Raw genomic sequence first — 20,906 nt, forward strand, 5'->3', positions numbered from 1 at the left:
CTGAATCTTGGAAGGTGCTATGACACCGTCTTAGCATCTAAGATGCTGAATAACATAGTCTGTAAAGTTATGCATCGTGATTCTTATCCTTAAAAGAGCCTTAAAATGCTTTCTGCTGAGAAAGGTCTCAGAGGCCTATGATCCAGAATGGGAACAGTCCTATAGGTTTTATTCATGGGAGAAGCTAACTGGAGTTTAATATGAGAAAATAATTTCTCTTTTTGGCTAAAATATTATAGGTTGAGCATCCCTGCTCATTGCAGGGGGGTTGAACTAGATGACTTTTGAAGGTCCCTTCCAATCCAAACCATTCTATGATTCTATAACCCATGTTAGGAAAAACTTATTGCCCATCAGTGACAAATGTTACGGGAAGGGAGACCCATGGGGAGATAGGCCACTGGGGGTGACATGCACTTGGCATGTGTAGGCTTGTTTTTTCTTACCCCAGAAGTCAACATCTGTGTGGGTTTGCTGGTGTGGTGGTGGTGAATCCATCTAAATCTACGTCATTCCTATACACTGGGAAGGGCTTGCTTGCCCCAGTGTCATCTGTAGTGGGAAACTGTGTAAGAGATAGCAGCCTCTTCCATTAAATTACTTTTTTCCAGATTATTATGTTGTCTCTACACTTGTGTCCTTTCCTAAGCTCTCATGTTTTGTTAGTCCTTGAGTGAGTACTGAGAGGCTTGAGTAAAAGCGGTGTTAGAGGAGAGAGAGTTTCTTTTCATGTTTAATGATCTGAGGATAAAATTAAAGCAGTCTGCTTAGGAATGATGTTTTCTGTTTCAGGAGTGTGTGTTACAGGGATTTTCACATCTGTCTTTGCCAGACTTAGTTTCTTCTTGTTTTCTCTGTGCTGACTAGTGTCCAGATTTGATGTGCCTTGCTGGATGGTTTCTTCTCATTATTATGTGGCAAGGAGGGGAGGCCATGTGAAGCTTCCACTTCATCTCCAAGTCTTGGTGTAAGCTTGGATTCCTTCTTTCCACTGTTGCATTCAAGCTGCCACTGATCATGTTGCTATTCCTGCAACACCTCCAAACTCAGCCTGTGCTGCTGTAGGACCTCTCTTCTCTTTGTTCTACCCAATGCTTCATCATCTGAGCCAAGTTGGCTCTAGTTCTGTCTCTCTGTATTAATTTAAGCTCTTCAGCTTTCAGATGGTGCGGATACCAACATCCAAACTCCCAGGTGGGTTTGTGGCTGCTCTGTATTCCACCATTTAACACTCCTGCTCCCTGTGCTAGAGTTTTCCCACTCCCCTTAACACTTCTCTAATCAATTTCCTCAGGCAGCTGAGCACATTAGTTCCTTTTCCCCATCAGAGCACAAGACTACAAAATAAAAACAGGCAAGGGGATGCATAGCAGAGTGTCTCAGCTGAGGTGGAAGGAGAGATGTGAGTGCTTGTGTTTCTGGCACATTCATAGAATCATAGAATCAGAATCAATCAGGTTGGAAAAGACATTTAAGATCAAGTCCAACCATTACCCAAGGACTGCCAAGTAACTGGGTGTCGTGGTTTAAACTAAATCTGCACAGTTCCCCCTTTGTTTACCCTCCCCCCCCCCACCTTCCCACTCCCGGAGGGATGGGAAGGAGAGCCAGAGGAATACAACTCCCACGGATTGAGGTAAAATCAGTCCAGCAATCAAGGTATAACACAAATCACTAACGGTACCAATAACAAATCAATGTTAGAGGAGACAAACAGGGAGAGAGAATAGGATACCACCCGCCGCCACGAGGCCAGCCTGGAAGAGAGAGAGCTCACCCCTCCCCTCCTGGCCAGCTTACAGTTCCCTCTCTGAGCCCAGCCCGGAGTGTTAACCCCTTCCCACCTGGCCAGCTTCCAGTCCCCTCCCCGAGCAGGACGTGCTGTGGTATGGAATACCTCCCCGACTAGCCCAGACCAGGCGCCCTATCTCTTCCTCCTCCCTGGCAGAGCATGAGCTACTGCTGAACCCATGACACTGGGAAAGCACAGCACTGCTGTCCTTGTTCTTCCAGCACACTCTAACCAAATCATAGAATCATAGAATAGTTAGGATTGAAAAGGACCTCAAGATCATCTAGTTCCAACCCCCCTGCCATGGGCAGGGACACCTCACACTAAACCATATCACCCAAGGCTTCATCCAACCTGGTCTTGAACGCTGTCAGGGATGGAGCATTCACTACCTCCCTGGGCAACCCATGGTCACATTTTGGGAAGAAAGCTATGAAAACAATGTAGAAGTTTCTATGTTTGGGGGGAGGGAGGTTTCTTGCAGGGGCAGAAGTCATGTTTATTTCAGACAGAAGGCTTGGCTGCTGAGAATCATAGAATCCCAGACTGGCTTGGGTTGGAAGGGACCTTAAAGCTCATCCTGTTCCAACCCCCTGCCACAGGCAAGGACACCTTCCTCTAGACCAGGTTGCTCCAAGCCCCATCCAACCTGGCCTTGAACACTGCCAGGGATGGGGCAGCCACAGCTTCTCTGGGCAACCTGTGCCAGCAAAACATTCACAACCTTCAGATTTGTCTTCCCAAGTGATTTTATTCCAATGCTTGGTCAAGTTAATTTCTGCCCATTTCAGGATGCTTTTCTGTTGTAAACTACTTTTTCCTTAATTGATCAATTGGATTTTTATCTTTAAAAAGCATTTGGTCAGGGAACAGGGCTTTGGGAAGGAGGGAGTTGGTGTCATCAGATGACTTCAAACTGTCTCTAAAAAGCATTCATAAATTTTCTTTGCACTTTAAACTTCCTTTAAGTATCATGACTGTAGCATGCTTATACCTCTCAGTAAGAGGAGTCTGTATTTGAGAGAGGAAAACCAACTTAAGTACTTGCAGATGCCTTAAAGGTTGAGATGAGGTGTTTGGGCCCTGGTTATGCCTGTTGTTTGATTTTTTTTCCTCCTGGAAAGCTGTGTGCTGAGCATGCAGAGCAGACCCAAAGCTTGGCAGGTATTTCTGAGCAAGTATTTCTGAGTGTTGGTGGAAGCTGCAGTGTGCTGCTGGCATGAGCCTGGAATTCCTACTGAACTCAACTAAAAGTGCTGGGAGCTCCTCCCCCCCCAAAGAATTTATTCACTGTATCACTCTGGCTCTAATGAGTTTTCTTCTTCCTGGGTTGGTGCAGAGTATTCTGTGAGTGTCCCATTGCATTAAAGGGAACAGAATCCTCTGCTTGAATGCTTCCCTGCTGTACCAGTGTCCTGGGTTCAGCAGTAGCAGTCATTTTTAATCCTTCTTAATAGCTGGTACAGTGCTGTTTTTGACTTCTGGCCTGGGAACAGCGCTGATAACACCTATGATTTAGTTACTGCTCAAATGTTTAGACTGACCAAGGACTTTGTGAGTCTCATGCTCTGCCAGGGAGGAGGGGAAGCCAGGAGGAAGCAGAGACAGGACACCTGACCCAAACTAGCCAAAGAGGTATTCCATACCACAGCACATCATGCCCAGTATATAAACTGAGAGTTACCCGGAAGGGCAAGATCACTGCTCGGTCGGGCTGGGTATCAGTCGTCAGGTGGTATTGTATTCTCTTCCCTTGTTATTTCCTTTGTCATTATTATTATTGGTGGTAGCAGTAGTGGTTTTGTGTTATTCCTTAGTTACTAAACTTTTCTTAACCCGTGGGAGTTACATTCTTTCGATTCTCATCCCCATCCCTCTGGGAGCGGAGGGGGGAGGAAGGGGGGGGGGGGAGTGAGAGAGCGAGACTGCGTGGCTGACTGAGTTTAAACCATTACAACCAGCTGACATTTGCAGGAGAAGAGGGAGCAGAGGGATTTTCTGCTGCCTGTAACCTTTGTCAAGATGACTCTGAGACTTCCCATCTCCCATTTGTCTCAAAGATCTGCTGGGTTCCTGATGTCAGCCTGGTTCTGAGCTACCACACAAAGCAAAGCACTGCTTTGCAGGTACAACGCTGCCAGAGAAGAGACTTGAGTCACATTTGGGGGAAAGAGCACACATGTGCTGTGACTGCAGCTGGTTCCAGACCAGTGTCAGGCAGCTGGATGATGGTGACACTTCCAGCATCTTCAGCACAAGTTGGGGAAACCCCTTTTTGGTCCTCATCAGCTCATACACAGCTGTGTTGCAGGAGCCCTGAACTCTGTGGGAGAAGGGTTCCCTGTTCTTGGACAGGCACGTAGGGCAGGTCTCCTGAGAGGAGACTGCCATCTGCACCAGTACCTCCCTTCTCCACCACTGCTTCTGGTTATCAGGTGCGCCAATACATATCCAAAGCCCCTTCATGCTTTTATCAATCTCCAGAGATTTTAAAGGGCTCGGAGGACTTTTGAAGTGTGCTGCTGCTGAAATTTTAAGAACTGAAGCTTGAACCTGTGAAAACATTTTCCTAGTGCCTTATGCTTGTGAATGTTGTGCAATGGATGTAGTTGAGGTGGGACAGAGCAAGGAACAACTTCAGTGGTGTGGTTCCCCATCCACTTCAGCCATCTCCCTCTCCCTTTGCAGTATTGTGGCAGGCAGACATCCACAGATTATCTCTCGCAGCTTGGTGATGGTTTTTTATTCCTTTGAGATCTGAGGATGTTAGAAACCTCGAGCCAGGTGGTTGCATTTGAGAGAAGCTGTGGTTTCACCTCTGCCAGTTTTGGATTCAAAGGGATTTGGGAGAGACAAAGCTGTTCTGATGGCTAAACCCCATGGTGGAGGATGTGAACAGTTGTTTCCAAGCACACAAGTCAGAGTGAGTTTACTGCTCTCCACTGAGACCACGTTGTTATACAGACTGCATTTATTTCATGCTTTATTTCATTTCATATTTTGGTTGGCCTAAATGTTGCTGGGTTTGTATGTTATTAAAAAGGCATTTTAACTACTCCTGAAGTGAGTGATTTGTTGTACAGGAGCTTCATGTGTCCTTTGGAATCCAATCCCCTGGTCATCTGGATGGGATCCTGCCAGGACACTGGGCCTATTGCAGGGTCCAGCCTTTGGTGGTGGGAGCTGGGGCCTCTTTTTTAGGGTCCAGAGAGGGTCAGGAGAGTTGTATCAGACATGGATGCAGGGTCTAGGTGAGCCGTGGCATCACCTAATGGTGGGATCTGGACAGAGCAGTGGTGTGGGCACCCAGGCCAGCTCCTGCTCTGCTGCATAGGTGCAAATCACAACGGTAGCTGATGCCCAGCCCAGCAGCAGCCCTAACAAAGAGGAGAGCAAAACATCCTCCCAGCCCCACTGACCCTCCTACTCCCTTTCCCTCCCCTCCTGAAGTGGAAGGTGGCCCTGCCTGTGGCAGGGGGCTGAAACTGGAAGAGCTTTAAGGTCCCTTCCAACCCAAACCATTCTATGATTGAAATGTAGTGTGTCTTGAACTAAAATACATTTCTAAACTGGTGTATTGTCTCCTCTTGAGGGATCTGTTGGAGGTGTCATTGCAGGAATTGCTTCTTGCTGCTCTGGTTGGTGTTTGTGGGCTGGTGTGTCCTGTCCCACTGTCCACCCCTAGCCCATTACCCTGGTAAAGACAAAGCATTGTGGTGGCCTGGAGAGAGCACAGGGTGCTCCGTAAATGTGACAGTCCTCACAAAGCTGTTCTGTCTTTTTGCCTTTAGAAGATGGAGTGTCTGGAAAGGAAAGCAACAGAGGAAAGAAAACCCACTTCATTATTTCAGATTTTGAGGATTCCCAGATCTTAAAGGTCTTTTCCAACCTAGTTGATTCTATGATTCTATGTTAGCAGGCAGGGCTACTAGAAGGAAAACACAGAGCAGTTCTGATGCATGTTTTTTTATTGTTTTGTTTTGGGGTTTTTTTAAAGTTTTTTTAAGACAGTTGTGTGCAGGAATTTCCATGTACATAGAAGCTACAGACAAAGGCAACTGCCTGCTCCCAGCCCTAGCTCAGAGCACTGGTGTCTCTCACGCTCCCGGTGGGGTGGGAGGTGATGGGTGCTCCATCAGGCACCATGTGATGAAGACAAAGCCTTGGCCCTTCTTCCCTGCCTGTAGCCTCTGCCTGAAATCTCCTCTATGTGCAGTATAGTGGTGTTCATCACGACAGCTCCCTGCTGGCTATGCAACATCCTCCTCCTGCACCTAGCCAGTGGCTGCTCTGCCAGAAAAACAGAAGGCTCAAGTCCTAGTGGGACAGCTTAAATAACAATAAATGTTTAAAAAGAGGGAAGGGGAAGGAAATCAGCCTCCAAAAATACTGTCAGGGTAGCAAGGAGCCACAAGCATGCCAGACACCAGCACTGTGCTGCCAGTGGGTTTGGTACCCAGTGCTCATCCTGTGATTGTCCTGCCTTGCCCTGGGTATGGTCAGACTCATCAAGCTGGATTTGGCTTTTCCAGCCAAATGGTGACCTGGATGTGTCCGTGTCCCCCTGCAGCACTTCCCAACTGAGAGCCAGCCCTGTGCAAGAAGGGAAGTGAGTCTGACTGCTAGATAAATCAGCCAAGCCCCAGCTGCTGGTACAGGAGCAGGCACAGCCTGGTGAAGCCAACAGGAGATGGTCAAGGCACTCATTGTTGCTTGTAGTTTTGTGAGGTTTAGTTTTTTTCCGCTAAAAATAAAGGGGGAAACCAACCCAGGAAGGTCGCTGCAATCTGCCTCTGTGCCCCAGGGTTCAGAGTGGGGTTTGGGGCTGGCTGCAGCAGTTGCAAGTCATGCAGCTCATGCTGGGACGGCACCGCTTCCACCAAAACCCACCATAAAACTCAGAGGTTTAAAGCCCTGTGCACAGAAAAGATGAATTTCCCCAGCCCAGGGGATGCTCAGTGCCTGCTCCAGGTGACCCAAACCCTTGTGTTTCATGACTGCAGAAAGAAACCTCAGAAAAAAAAGAAAACCCTGAAAAATTACCAAACCAAAGCAGAGAAACAGTTAAGAGGCTGCTGCAGGAAAGCCCGATACAAAAGGGTAAAAATATATCTCCAAGCACCAAAAAACCCCATGGTGATTGGTCCTCAAACTATTGCAACTAAGGCTCTGGTCCTGCAGCCCCTGCCCCAGTCCTAGCACCCTGGTGCTTATGCCACCACTGTGCCGAAGCACCCAGCACTGTCACTGACCATGTAGGCCAAGGGTCCCTCTCTGGGGGACTTTTTCCATGGTTGCCCTTTTCTTGAGCTTTTCAGCATCTCCTAATAAAAAAACAACAAAAAAACAGCACATCTGCCTGTTTGACCCAAATAATGTGATTTTGATTCCATTTCTGGGGAGGCACTTCCATTCTCCATCTCCCTGGGTAGAGGAGTAGGTATGCCCAGCCCCAAAGCCAGGATTCCTCTCCGTCTCTCAGCCTGGCCATGTCAGCAGCCACCAGCCCACAACAGAGCATCAGTGATGGTCAGCTTCCCATGGCCACCAGCTCCCCATGATGGGTCTATGTGATGCAGCTACACCAGGATGTACTTGTGTATGTTGGGAGGGAGCCTTTCCCAGGGAAGCAATGGCAGCAGCTGCCCCAGGTGGGTAAAAAAATCTCATATCAAAATAAAGAAGCAGCTGGTTCCACTGGCAAAGCTGCTTGGCCACCAGGTCTCCCTCAGCCCAGATGTGATGCTCAAATGCTCCCTAAAGTCAATCGGCTTTGGTGGTTGGGGTAGGGGGTTCTTGTTTTAAAAAGAGCAGCATTTGGTTTGGCTGTAAAGAGATGCGAGGTGGCCACCACTGCCATCAGTCACTGATTGTGTTTATAAATCCTTTTTTATCCGGGTTTCTTAATAATAATAATAATTTAAAAAAAAACAACAAAAAGTCTCCTTTAGCTCTGAACCTGACTGGCTGATGGAGGCACCGAGCACAGCTGGGCTGGCTCCTTTGGTGGCATAGGGCTGTGCTGCCCAGCTGGTGCCCTGGGGAGAGACAAAAGCTGGAGCAGGCTCAGTTCCCCCGGTACACCTCTATCTTGCTGGTTCTGGCCAGCATGTCGATGATGTGTGCCTCGAAGTCGGCGTCATGAACTCCCGTCTTCCTGAACTCCCCGGCGTAGCGGTTGTTTTCCCAGTAGTGGTGCCAGTTGCCCCGGCTGTCAGCGCCAAACCCGAAGACGTTCACCTGCATCAGTGAGGAGGGAAGTAAGCCAGCCCTGACCCCCACAACAGGCTGGGGACCCCCCTTGGTTGAGCATCCACTGCGCTGCTGGAGATTTCACACCATACATTCCTCTGGCCTTTGCACTGCTCAAGGGTGCCCATCAGCACAAGGGTGCCCATCACCATTGTCAGGCAGGTTGCCCATCCAGTTGTCAGGCAACTGGAGAAAGTGAAACTGCTGTGGTTGGTCCCAAAGAAGCCACCTTCCTCCTTAACCCTGCAAGGTTCAGGGTCCCAGCAACTACAGCCTGTGCCAGCCAGGACCCAGCAGCCCAGAGGAGGACCCCAAGGAGCTATCACCCACCTCGTCGCAGATGTGGAGGGCAAAGAAGAGCACCAGCATGCCAGTAGAGGGGTAGCGCCCATGGTGTTCTGTCCAGCGATCGTGGATGTACTTGAAGAAGGCAGGGTTGTAGATCTGCACCTGGGAGAACACACTGGAGTTAGTGCTAGAGCCATCCACATTCCCTTCAGCATCAGCACCCCAGGAAGTAGTACCAAGACTCCAGGAGGCGATGGGGTGACAGGGGCCATGACCAAACAGGTGCTCATCACAGCAGTAGGGGTGAGTCTTCCTTACCTTTTCTTTGTCCACCCCCAGAAAAGGCTTCACAGGTGCATATGTGCTGGGAAGAAAGCAAAGAGGCAGGTGAGCAACCGAGGGTCCCGTGTCATCCAATCCCAGGCTCAGCTGCCAGCCACTGGGATGCTCTGGCAGGAAGGAACTGAGGGAGTAACCCAGGGGATATGCCCCTGTGGTAGGTGAGTGACCAGTCCAGTGCTGCTGGTGCCGGTTGGGTACTTACAACCTGATCTGGCCAGTGGAGAGGGCACTGGCAATCCAGAGTAGGTCCAGGGTTTTGAAGGGGACCAGCACAAAGCTGACATTGGCAGGCAGGTTCTTGGCACTCTCGGGGTACATGAAGTGGTGCGTGGTCCGACCACCCACATCACCCTCAAAACCCACTGTGGGGGCCTGGTTCATCCTGGGGAGAGAGCGGGGAAGGTGACACCCCCCTCCCAACCACCCTGTCCCTTGCAGATGACACAGGTGTCCCCTGTGGCCTGCTGAATGCTTCCAAGAGGCAGTTTCCCAGCCTGCTGATGCTCAGGGTGCTGGGATGAGCTGGTGGTCCCCCCATTCAGCTCAGGGGAGGTGGCAGGGCTGGACCCATTCCAGCACCCAGCAGAACCCATGATGAGCTTCTTGACTGAGCAGCTGGTGCAGGGACAACCCCCTAGCACCTCCAGACTTGGAGATGCCTCTGCAGTGACCAATGGGAGCTCAACACCCACTGGTGCTGCCAGTATCACCCTGTGCCTCTGTGCTGGCTGTGGGGCTGAGTGGGTCCCCTGTCCTCACCGCATGATGAAGTCGTGCCTGTCAATCTCTGGCCCATAACCAGAGCCTCGCAGGTTGCCCGAGTTGCCAACCACGGCACAGCGACGGCAGCGGTGTGGGTCACGGGAGCGGTAGGGATCCTCGCCTGGCACGATCTGGAAGAGCTTGCTCAGGACCTTGTGTGTGTTGTGGGACTTGAACTGGGGCTGCAGCATCTGCAAGGGGTGGAGGAGGGTGGGGTGTCATCAGCCAGTGGAGGACAAAGCTATGCCCCCTGTGCCTGAGGTGTGGAAGACCCATGAGGGGCCCTTGCTCACCATCCACCACCTCTGGACGTCGGGTGGTAGGTCCATGTTGTCCTTGGTCCACACTGGGGACACGGTGCCATCGTAGCGCCCGTCAAACCAGTCAGCAGCCCCAGCCTTGTCGGCTGGGCAGCGGTGGCAGGTGCAGCCCCGGGAATATGGGCTCCCCTTGCTGAGATGCTGCATGCCAGTGTAGCCAGGCACCAGCTTCACCTGGTGGATGCCACCCAGCCCGCCAGGGTCCAGGTAGGCGGTGCTGTGGTGGGAGTAAGTGAAAAGGAGGGACATAATGAAGATGAGCAGGAAGGCGATCGAGAGGAAGCAGAAGTGCAATGAGTACTTCATGGCTGGCAGATGGCTGAGCCAGGGAGGGCACCTGCTCTGGCATAGGACTGGTGCATAGGGTGCAGGATGGTGTCTGCTGGCCAGCGACACTCTCTGCGGGACACAGAGCTTCAGCTCACTGCGGTGGTGACATGGGGGGGAGAAGTGGACCCCCTAACAGCCACCATGCTGGGCTCCTACTTGTCGGGCTGCAGCTTTCCATCCATGTGGTCTGGCCGCAATGAGAGCATATGCTGCTGGGCACAGAGTCTCGTACACTTGGCACACCAGCCTCAGCTGCAGCACCATGCCTCGGTGGTGACTCCAGGTCCTGGTCCTGGCTGTCTTTCAGCTGTGACAGTGCTCATTATCGCCGGGGTTTAGCTGATCCGCTGGCATGCTGCCCTCTACCACTGGCTCGGGAACATGACCACTGCAAGACCAGCCTGGAGTGGGAAGGAAGAGATGGTTATGCACATGGCAGAGCTGGGGGGTGCACCAAGCAGGAGGGTGCTGAGGGGGTGAGGAGTTTGTTAATTCCCAGTTCAGCTTTGCAAAATGCCACCCAACCCATCCCCAAAGGGGACAAGCTGGTGCAAAGCAAGCCGAGATGCTCCACACTGGCAGCACTGGGGGAGCTCCCAGGCTGTGCCCTCTCTGCCAGATAAAGGGTGAGTCATGAACTTGCCTCTGGAGCCGAACAAACAGCTCCTTTCTCAGGCTCAGTCCTCCTCCTCTACAGAGCCACAGGCAGTCCCTCCAAAACCTTCTTCACTGGCTGCTGCCACCAACAGGAAACAGCCATGTCACAACCCCACAGGTGCCCCACAGGGTACAGATGCTGGTGGCTGTTCTTCCCCCTCTGTGTGGCAGAATCCCTTAAGGCAGGTCACTGTTGAAGGCTCGTGAGCTCAACGTGTAAAAATAGCTGGTGTAGAGGTGCTGGCATCTGTGCCTGGGGAGGGATGGGAGGAGCTGGGGGGGGGGGGGGGGGGGGGGGGGGGGGGGGAAGCCAAATCCTCCTCCCCAGCCAAAAAAAAAACTGCAAGTAGCTGAAAATCCCTTTTTAACACAGCTGCTGAGATGAGGTAGGGTCCATCACCCCAAAAAGGGGAGGAAGATGCCAGGGCAGGATCCTCCCATGGCAGCATCATCTCCATAGCTCAGGCCTGGCCAACATTAAGCCACTGCAGAAGCCAGCAGTACTAATTATGACTTATCAGGCACCAGGATGATTCTTTTCTATGAAAATACTATCCTTGGGAAAATCATAGCATCATAGAACAGTTAGACTTAGAAAGGACTTTAAGATAGAATCATAGAATAGTTAGAGTTGGAAAGGACCTTAAGATAATCGAGTTCCACCCTCCCTGCCATGGGCAGGGACACCTCACACTAAATCATATCACCCAAGGATCTGTCCAACCTGGCCTTGAATACCGCCACGGATGGAGCATTCACAGCTTCCTTGGGTAACACATGGGTAACCCATTCCAGTGCTGCACCAACCTCACAGTAAAGAACTTCCTCCTTATATCCAATCTAAACTCCCCCTGTTTAAGTCTGAACCCATTACCCCTTCTCCTGTCACTACAGTCCCTAATGAAGTCCATTCCCAGCATCCCTGTAGGTCCCCTTCAGACACTGGAAGGCTGCTATGAGGTCTCCACTCTGCCTTCTCTTCTCCAGGCTGAACAGACACAACTTTCTCAGCCTGTCTTCATATGGGAGGTGCTCCAGTCCCCTGATCATCCTCGTGGCCCTCCTCTGGACTTGTTCTAACAGTTCCATGTCCTTTTTATGTTGAGGGCATCAGAACTGCACACAATACTTACTCCAAGTGAGGTCTCACGAGAGCAGAGTAGAGGGGCAGGATCACCTCCTTCGACCTGCTGGTCACTGTCCTCTTGATGCAGCCAAGAATACAGTTGGCTTTCTGGGCTGCAAGCGCACACTGAAGCTGGCTCATGTTCATTTTCTCATTGACCAACACCCCCAGGTCCTTCTCCGCAGGGCTGCTCTGAATGAATCTCTTAGGGTTGAGAACCTGTAGCTGTGCCTGGGATTGCTCCCACCCAGGTGTAGGACCTTGCACTTGGCATGGTTAAACTTCATGAGGTTGGCATCAGCCCACCTCACAAGCATGTCAAGGTCCCTCTGAATGGCATTCCTTCCCTCCAGCGTATCAACTGAACCACACAGCTTGGTGTCATCAGCAAACTTGCTAAGGGTGCACTCAATCCCACTGTCCATGTCACTGACAAAGATGTTGAACAAGATAGGTCCCAACACCGATCCCTGAGGGACACCACTCGTTACTGGTCTCCAGCTGGACATTGAGCCATTGACCACAACTCTTTGCGTACGACCATCTAGCCAGTTCTGTATCCACCGAGTGGTCCATCCCTCAAATTGATGTCTCTCCAATTTAGAGACAAGGATGTCATACGGGACAGTGTCAAACACTTTGCATAAGTCCAGGTAGATGTTGTCAACTGCTCCACCCCTGTCCATCAGTTCTGTAGCCCTATCATAGAAGGCCATCAAATTGGTCAGGCAGGATTTTCCCCTAGTACAGCCATGCTGGCTGTCACCAAGCACATTTCTCTTTTTCATGTGCCCTAGCATGCCTTCCAGGAGAATCTGCTCCCAGATTTTGCCAGGCACAGAGGTGAAACTGACTGATTTGTAGTTCCCCGGGTCATCCATTTCCCCCTTCTTGAAAATGGGGGTTATATTTCCCTTTTTCCACTCGTAAGGAACTTCACCTGTCTGCCATGTTTTTTCAAATATTATGGCCAGTGGCTTAGCAACTTCATTTGCCAGCTCCTTCAGGACCTGCAGATGGATTTCATCAGGTCCCATGGACTTGTGCATATTCAGGTTCTTAAGATGGTCTCGAACCTGATCCTCTTCTACAGTGGGCCTAAAGTCTTCATTCTCACAGTCCCTGCTTGTGTCTTCCAAGACTTGGGTGGTGCGGTCAGAGCCTTTGCCAGTGAAGACTGAGGCAAAGAAGTCATTAAGAACCTCAGCCTTCTCCAAATCCAGGCTAGCCAGTTCTGCTGATAGCTTCTGGAGAAGGCCCATATTGTCCTTAGTTTGTCTTTTATTTGCAGTGTACCTGTAGGAGCACTTCCTGTTACCTTTCACATCCCTAGCCAAATTTAATTCTAAATGGGCCTTAGCTTTCCTGACATGGTTCCTTGCTTCCCGGACAACATCCCTGTATTCTTCCCAGGCTGCCTGTCCTTGCTTCCACCTTTCATAAGCCTCTTTTTTCCCTCTAATTTTCGTCAGCAGCTCCTTATCTATCCAAGGAGGTCTCCTGGCCCTCCTGCTGCACTTCCTTCTTGCCAGGATGCAACACTCCTGAGCCTGTAGCAGGCGATCCTTGAACATCAACCAACAGTCTTGGGCCCCCTTGCCCTCTGCAGCTATATCCCATGGAACCTTACTATGCAGATTTCTGAAGAGGCCAAAGTCTGCTCTCTTGAAGTCCAGGGCAGTGAGCTTGCTGCATGCTCTTCTCACTGACCTGAGGATAAAGATGCCATCTTTCTTCCTGGGGATTGAGGCTGCTGAGCCCCTCCCCCAGAAAAATGTCTTTGCTGGGATGGGGGAGACCTAAGCATGGCGCAAAAAATTCCCCCTCCATAGCCTATCGCACAGACAGCTCCTGCCCAAATCGTCATTAACCCACTGTCAAGTGTTTGTCCAAGGGGTGATAGTCTTTAAAGAGCCAGAAAATGGGTGCACATCCCTGGCATGGTTGTTTTCCAAGTCTATTCCCTGTCTCCAGGAGGGTTTAATATGCCTCCATGGTGCACACATGGCCAGTGAGCAACTGCAACGACTTTTTGGGTTGCTGCCAGTGGAAGACGCAGAGGTGGTTGTTAACGGAGGGGTTGCATCAAGGGGAGTTTGGGACAAACCAAGTAAAAAGCTCTATATCCCCACAAGATGTACCATGCTGGAAGGTTTCAGAGGTAAAAGGCAATTTTGGGCTCTCTTTTGCTGTGCCATATTGGGGACAGCAAGCAGGACTGGCTGATCACCCTTCCCCTTTTCCTGCCACTCTCCATCCTACAGGGCTTTTTAAAGACTAAAGGAAATCAGCTATCATGGGCTCATGGTATTTTTGTTTCTGGTGAAAGGGGGGGAAATCTCTTTCCAGCTCCCCAGCCCAGCCACGTTCTGCCTGCCGCATCCTGGCATCTGAAGCACATTTTTTTGGGGACCTCCCAGAGCTGCCCCCAATGGAAAACCATCCTCCAGGGCAGCATCCTTAAATCCCAGTGGCTTAAGTCATCCCTTTCCTAACAGAGAAAGGCAGCTGTTGCTGTCTGCACCGGTACTTATAGACCCTGGCAGGGACACGGCACCTACACATCCATCCACACCCCAGGATTAACTATACCCTCCCTGCCAGCTCTCAAAGTCCAACCCAACCTGCCACCACCAAATTAAACCCTGCCAGACAGGGGCATTGAAAAGGCTCTTTGCACCAGGATTTGGTGTTTCCTTCTTAAAATAAAAGGGGATTTGGGGATTTCTTCCATCGTGAGTGAGCCCAGCAACTCAGCAATGCCACTAAATGTCCTCCGACTTCAAAAATTCATCCCCAGGTCTCCTTAATTGCCTCCTAAAGACCATGGGATCATCAAACAGGAGTTTCTCTTTGATTGTAAGAGATAATGAAGCAAGGCTATTAAAAGGGCCTGGCAAATCTATTCACTGCTTTTATATTTGGATGATTTCTTCCAATCATATCATCTTTCCTTTTGGTATGTATAATATTTAATTTCCAGATGAATGCTGGAGTGATGTGACCAACAGCCCTGTGGCCTGGAGGATGTCTTCCACTTCCCCATCGGCTCTAACACCATCAAGCCCATACCCAACACGGCTTTTTTTTAGGTCTTTTAGGCTTTGATTGATCATTTCTAAGATATCCTGAGGTTGTTGGCACTGATTTCTTTGCTGGTAAATGCCAGGGTGGGCATAGGAAGGACCTGTCACCAGGAGATGGGGGTCACCCTGCTTGGGGCCAGGAGAGAAGGGGCACAGAGGAGCAGAGGCAGTGCTGCCCACATCAGCTGCTGCTCCTCACAGGAATGCTGGGGCTGGGAATTCCCCCAGGAGTCATCAGGAAATGCCCTTCTGGGTGTCCAGGTGCCACCTATCCCGTGGCCCCTGTGCAGGGATGAAATCTCTGCCACCACCAAACCAGTGACCAGATGCAGGAGCTGTGTCTAGCTGCTGTAGGTGGAAGAGAGGGCAGCATGCAAGGATGGCTCCATCCTGGACCAGCATCTCTCTTGCAATCATGGGTGGGAAAAATGAGATTTAGGGTTTTTTTCTTTAACAGGGAAGAGAGTTGTGTCTCCTCCCACTCCTTCAAACCCAGGCAGAAAGAAACACTGAGTGGTCATCTGTTCTTGTTTCAGGCCTGGCTTCAGTGAGTGGAATTACTCCAAAAACTCATAAAACCCCTCAAATTTACTTTTTCCCATGGCCCAAGTGGTTGTCCAAGGTCACAGCACACACACACACACACACACCCCAGGCACTGCTTTAGCCAGGGCTGTCAGCTTGTGTCAGCTTGGAATGGCAAAGAGCAATCTGCCAGGGGCAGCATAGTAAGGGTCAATGCTCCCATCCTTCTGCATCACTTGGCTTCCAAAGTCAAACCGAGACCCAGCAAGAAAAGCATGATCAATTAAAAAAGTCCTTTCCTGCATTGTCCATCCAGAGGGAACATATTTTTCCCCTTTATCTTTTTTCCCCTATGAAAGGTGTATGGGAGAGGAAGTAAACTCCATGGTGGTGAAACAAGGGGAACACAAAGTCACAAAATGGAATATATAAACCTTTAGAATTAGTTTTAAGCAATGTTAAGTTTGATGGCTTTGTAACAGTAGCAATGGAAAATTACTGAGGTGCATGGTACATAGAAAAAAAAGAGTACAGCTAGAGAACATACTGGCACAAGATAAATCGTTATAGTTGATGTAGTTTTTAGAAGAACAGGACACAGGGATAAGGAGTATCTGGGAATAGCAGGTGTCCAGGATGGGCTACAGTTAAGTAGGAGGATAGGAGGGTTATTATGTCTCTGGTGCTAACAAACCAATTAAACTGGTATAAGCATCAACTGTGTGTGCTTCAAAGGCTGCCAGAAGTGATGAAGATTGTTGGAAGAAGTAAACGACCCTCAGAGACCACCACCACATTTTTGTACGCATGCAGGGAACTTTCTGGAAAATAACGTAATCCATACGTAACCTCATGAATATGTATCTATGCCCAGGGACTATATAAGGATGGCTTGTGTAGCAATAGAGAAACACACGTTAGGAGGAGCTATCCCCCGTGTCTCCCGGTGCCGCAATAAAGAATACCTGCTTGTCAGCTTGAAAACTTTGTTGGCAAGTTTGTTCCTGGAGTTTTCTCTGAATCAGTGGAAAGATGTTTCTCTCAGGAAAATATGTGCAAGAGTGCAGGATGAGCCAATGCCAGGCTGGGGAGCTGACTCCAACCATAGCCTTTTGCCCAGGGCAGGCAAGCAGTGATGCAGCCCCCTCCCCCCCCCCCCCCCCCCCCCCCCCCCCCCCCCCCCCCGCATCCCTCTCCCTGGGGCTCAGCTTCTCCAAGGATAGGAGGTGGTGGAAACCTAAAGACTTTGAGGACTGGTTGATGGGTGCTGTGACCCAAAGCTCTCCTCTCTCCCCGTGGACACAACCTGAGCAGAGAACTGCAAACTACTTTGCTTGTGTCTGGCACTGAGAGGGCCTTGAACTTGTTAGGAAAATTGTACCTAGGAGATTTCATCTCAAGGATGTTAGGAAAGGCTCCACCACTAATCCCAGCACAGCACAGCAACTGTGGAGGACTCCCACCAGATGTAACATTAGAGCAGCACCCAGAGAGGAAACACAACTTCTTTCTGCTAGCCAGGGCTCTGCTCAGACACTTAGAAGAGGGAGCATTTGCATCCTCCTAATTAGCCCAATTATAGCTGCAGATCAAAGGTCCCTTGCTGGAGACATGGTGGCATCCAAGGCAAAGTGACTGCACCTTGCTCTGGTTTCCCAAGAGTGATTGTTGTGGGGCTTATTTTAGAGCCCCATCACTGTAAGGAAAAAATACAGATCCATATATCACACATGCACATATATATACATATATATAAATTGGTTTTATATATTCACCATTCATCCATGTGTGATTTTGTGAACATCTTTGGAAACTTTGCCACAGGGCTGAGGCCCACATTTCTTCCAGTCTCCAAAAAAGCTTTCAGGAGATGCAGACAGCAAAGAGCAACACGGAGCTGAGAAATTCTCCAGAGCCTGACATGCAGGTTCCTGCCTCTCCTACCACATCCCAAGCCCCCAAGGACTGGCAGGCTCTGATAAATCACAGCTCACTGGGAAGCACCAAAGTCAGCCAAGCCCCTGGAGAGCAATTAGCAGTTTGCACTCTTCCAAGAATTAAATGCAGTGGGAGGTGATGAGAGCCATTAAGCTGCTGGGACCTCAGCATGAGCCAAACTGGAGCAGCATATGGAGTGCCAAGAGCTGGTGGGAAAACCATTTCACCCTTGGAACCACTCTCAAAAAGCACCAGTTTGGAGTTATTTGGCCATGAAAATTCAAGCCCAAGTCAGTTTCCCCTGACTGCTGGGGCTCTCCTCTCCCTCTTCCTCTCCTCCTCTCGCTTGCTACCAAATGGGGACAAGCAGACAGATGGACAGGCACATGCACGGCGGGTTGCAGGGGGTGGCATCTCCCTCTTACCACCCCAAGCATCACTGCTGTGGACACAACACCTGGCTATAATAAATGGGGAAGCAAAAGACAAACCAAGCCCAAAGTGCTGAGCAACTTCCCATCAGAGCTCACCGCCCCAGGATGGCTGAGATGTGGCTACTACTACTGTACTGGAAACAGGGAATCCCCAGATAACAGGGGGCAAACTGCCTCTGCCAGCAAGCATGGAACCTATGTGTCTACCCAGAGGGAAGCTCAGCAAGTTTTAGGGGTCTAGAGTTATTTGTTTTCATCCAGTCATGTTTTTTCCTTGTTTGCAGGAGGTAACATGACCCTTTATCCCTTCCAAGCTTCCCCACGGCCCAAGCACCAACCTCAGACCCCAAAATCCTCCTGCTGGGATGGGGAACCCTCACTCTGGGGAAAGATTTGTGAGCTTTGCAATAAGCTTTGCAACTGGAACCCCAGCAGAACCTCACCTTCTCAGCAGCACCCTAGTCCCCAGCATGCGTGGGGACCCCTTGCATCACCAGGCCCTGAAAGCTGGGCTCCAGCACCCCAATAGTCATGCCTTGACCAGGAAGACACCCCATAACCCCGACGGGTTGAAGGCTGATCAGACATGTCTCTGCTCAATGAGTTCCCTAGCCTGTCCCCAGAGCCCCTTGTGCTGTGTTCGTGAAATCCTGGCTGCCACTACCCAGGTGAGGTGTGTCACGCAGCCATGTGTCACACTGCTGATGAGGGACCTCGAGTGCACATTGGCACTGCTGGGGACTGAGGTCACCCCCAGCCAGCTCTCTCCTACCCCTCCGATCCCCTCTGTGGACATCCTAGCTCTGCCCCCGGCACCCCCCCCCCCCGGCGTCCGGGTCCCTCGCAGCACCCCGGCTGCAGAGGACAGCTCCCCGGGGAGCACCCCCAGTCCCGAAACCCTCTTCCAGGCCCGAACATCCTCTAGGGGCAGAAACCAGGGGCTGTGGACAGCGCATCCTGCCGGAGCCAGCACAGCAGGGCCCGGGCAAGCATCCGGGATCAGCGCATCTTCCCCAGGCCCGACCCCAGTGCACCCGGGGTGCGTGCTCTCCCAGTACTGGGGCAGCTCCCGGTAACCTTTCCCGGGGCGTACCCCGCGATCCCCCCACCCCAGGCACGCTTTCCGCTGCGGTACCTGCCTCAGATCAGGCACGGCCCCGCCGCCGGGCGCACCCGGGCCGCTCCACTGCTGCTGCTGCTGCTGCCGCCCGGCCGCCAGCGCCGCGCCGTGCCGCGCCCTCCGCGTCGTGCGGGGCCGACCAAGGGCGGGCTGTGCCGCGCCGCGCAGTGCGGGGAACAGGGCCCGGCAAGCCTGGGAGATGTAGTCCCCTGCCGACCGGCGGGGCTTCTGGGACTTGTAGGAGGAGAGCCCACACGGCCCACAGACATCTCAGGTGTCTGTCCCGGTGTACAGCCCGGCGCATCACAACGCCCCGGCATCCCCCCTCCGGAAAAGGACTTGGGGGTGTTGGTCGATGAGAAAATGAACATGAGGCGGCAGTGTGCGCTCGCAGCCCAGAAAGCCAACCGTATCCTGGGCTGCATCAAAAGAAGCGTGACCAGCAGGTCGAAGGAGGTGATCCTGCCCCTCTACTCTGCTCTCGTGAGACCGCGCTTGGAGTACTGTGTAAAGTATTGGTGTCCTCAACATAAAAAAGGACATGGAGCTGTTGGAACAAATCCAGAGGAGGGGCACGAGGGTGAACGGTAGCTGGAGCACCTCCCATATGAAGACAGGCTGAGAAAGCTGGGGCTGTTCAGCTTGGAGAAGAGAAGGCTGCGTGGAGACCTCAGAGCAACCTTCCAGTATCTGAAGGGGACCTTTAAGGATGCTAGGGATGGACTTTTCATTAGGGACTGTAGTGATAGGACAAGGGGTAATGGGTTCAAACTTAAACAGGGGGAGTTTAGATTGGATATAAGGAGTAAGTTCTTTACTGTGAGGGTGGTGAAGCACTGGAATGGGTTTCCCAAGGAAGTTGTGAATGCTCCATCCTTGGCAGTGTTCAAGGGCGGGTTGGACAGATCCTTGGGTGATATGGTTTAGTGTGAGGTGTCCTGCCGGCAGGGGGGTTGTAACTCAATGATCTTAATGTCCTTTCCAACCCTGACTATTCTATCCATCCCGGTACCCACCTGGCACATTGGCATCTGTGGACACCCCTGTACACCTCCCTGTTACGCACCCTGACACATCAGCACTCCCTATTACCCACCCTACCACCCACCCCAACACCCCCTAGACACTGGCACCAGCACCCACCACTGGTACCCAGGTACCCCCAACCCCACCGCAGAGAAGCTGAGCTGATTCCGGGCAGCCTTATTACATGGATGACACAGGGCAGTTAGTGGTGTGCGCTGCCGCCAGAGAAGACCAATTCTGGAGCAGAAAGTGCACCTTTAAGAAGCCCAGGCCTGCCCTGGCACGCAGCATATGCTGGGAGATTGATTCGGAGAAAACTCTAGGAACAAACTTGCCAACAAAGTTTTGAAGCTGACAAGCAGGTATTCTTTATTACGGCACCAGGAGACACGGGGGATAACTCCTAACATGTGTCTCCCTATTGCTACACAAGCCATCCTTATATAGTCCCTGGGCATAGATACATATTCATGAGGCTACGTATGGATTACGCTATTTTCCAGAAAGTTCCCCGCATGCACACAGAAATGTGGTGGTGGTCTCTGAGGGTCATTTACTTCTTCCAACAATCTTCATCACTTCTGGCAGCCTTTGAAGCACGGTCAGTAGATGCTTATACCAGCTTAATTGGTCCATCCGCACCAGAGACATAATAACCCTCCTATCCTCCTACTTATCAGTTAGTTTAACTGTAGCCCATCCTGGACACCTGCCATTCCCAGATACTCCTTATCCCTGTGTCCTGTTCTTCTAGACTGTTTTTCTTAAAAATATGTCAACTATGACCATATATCTTGTGCCAGTATGTTCTCCAGCTGTACTCTATTTTTTTCTATGTATCATGCACCACAGTAATTTTCCATTCCTACTGTTACAAAGCCACCAGACTTAACGTTGCTTAAAACTAA

The 20,906-nt window shown here is 51.0% G+C and overlaps 1 protein-coding gene across 1 annotated transcript; it reads right to left on the reverse strand.

Annotated features, from left to right (window-relative positions):
* Positions 1-5,742: 5,742 nt before the first annotated feature.
* LOC117438232 (CMP-N-acetylneuraminate-beta-galactosamide-alpha-2,3-sialyltransferase 2-like) lies at positions 5,743-19,057 on the reverse strand. The gene is made up of 7 exons (XM_034073741.1): positions 18,988-19,057; positions 9,730-10,487; positions 9,434-9,627; positions 8,877-9,056; positions 8,651-8,696; positions 8,375-8,494; positions 5,743-8,032 (listed from the first exon to the last, which is right to left on the reverse strand). The coding sequence occupies exons 2-7, from the start codon at positions 10,060-10,062 to the stop codon at positions 7,859-7,861; spliced, it is 1,047 nt and encodes a 348-aa protein (XP_033929632.1). The 5' UTR covers positions 10,063-10,487; positions 18,988-19,057; the 3' UTR covers positions 5,743-7,858.
* Positions 19,058-20,906: the final 1,849 nt, after the last annotated feature.

Source organism: Melopsittacus undulatus (genome assembly GCF_012275295.1).
Source record: "Melopsittacus undulatus isolate bMelUnd1 chromosome W unlocalized genomic scaffold, bMelUnd1.mat.Z SUPER_W_unloc_2, whole genome shotgun sequence".
Lineage (NCBI taxonomy): Eukaryota > Metazoa > Chordata > Aves > Psittaciformes > Psittaculidae > Melopsittacus > Melopsittacus undulatus.

Excerpts from the sequence above, each read along its gene's own strand:
- LOC117438232 (XM_034073741.1), bottom strand. The coding sequence starts at position 10,062 with ATGAAGTACTCATTGCACTTCTGCTTCCTCTCGATCGCCTTCCTGCTC. Across the intron at positions 8,697-8,876 it reads TCCACTGGCCAGATCAGGTT|CACATATGCACCTGTGAAGC; the intron begins GTAAGTACCCAA and ends CTTTCTTCCCAG. Across the intron at positions 8,495-8,650 it reads TGGGGGTGGACAAAGAAAAG|GTGCAGATCTACAACCCTGC; the intron begins GTAAGGAAGACT and ends GTGTTCTCCCAG.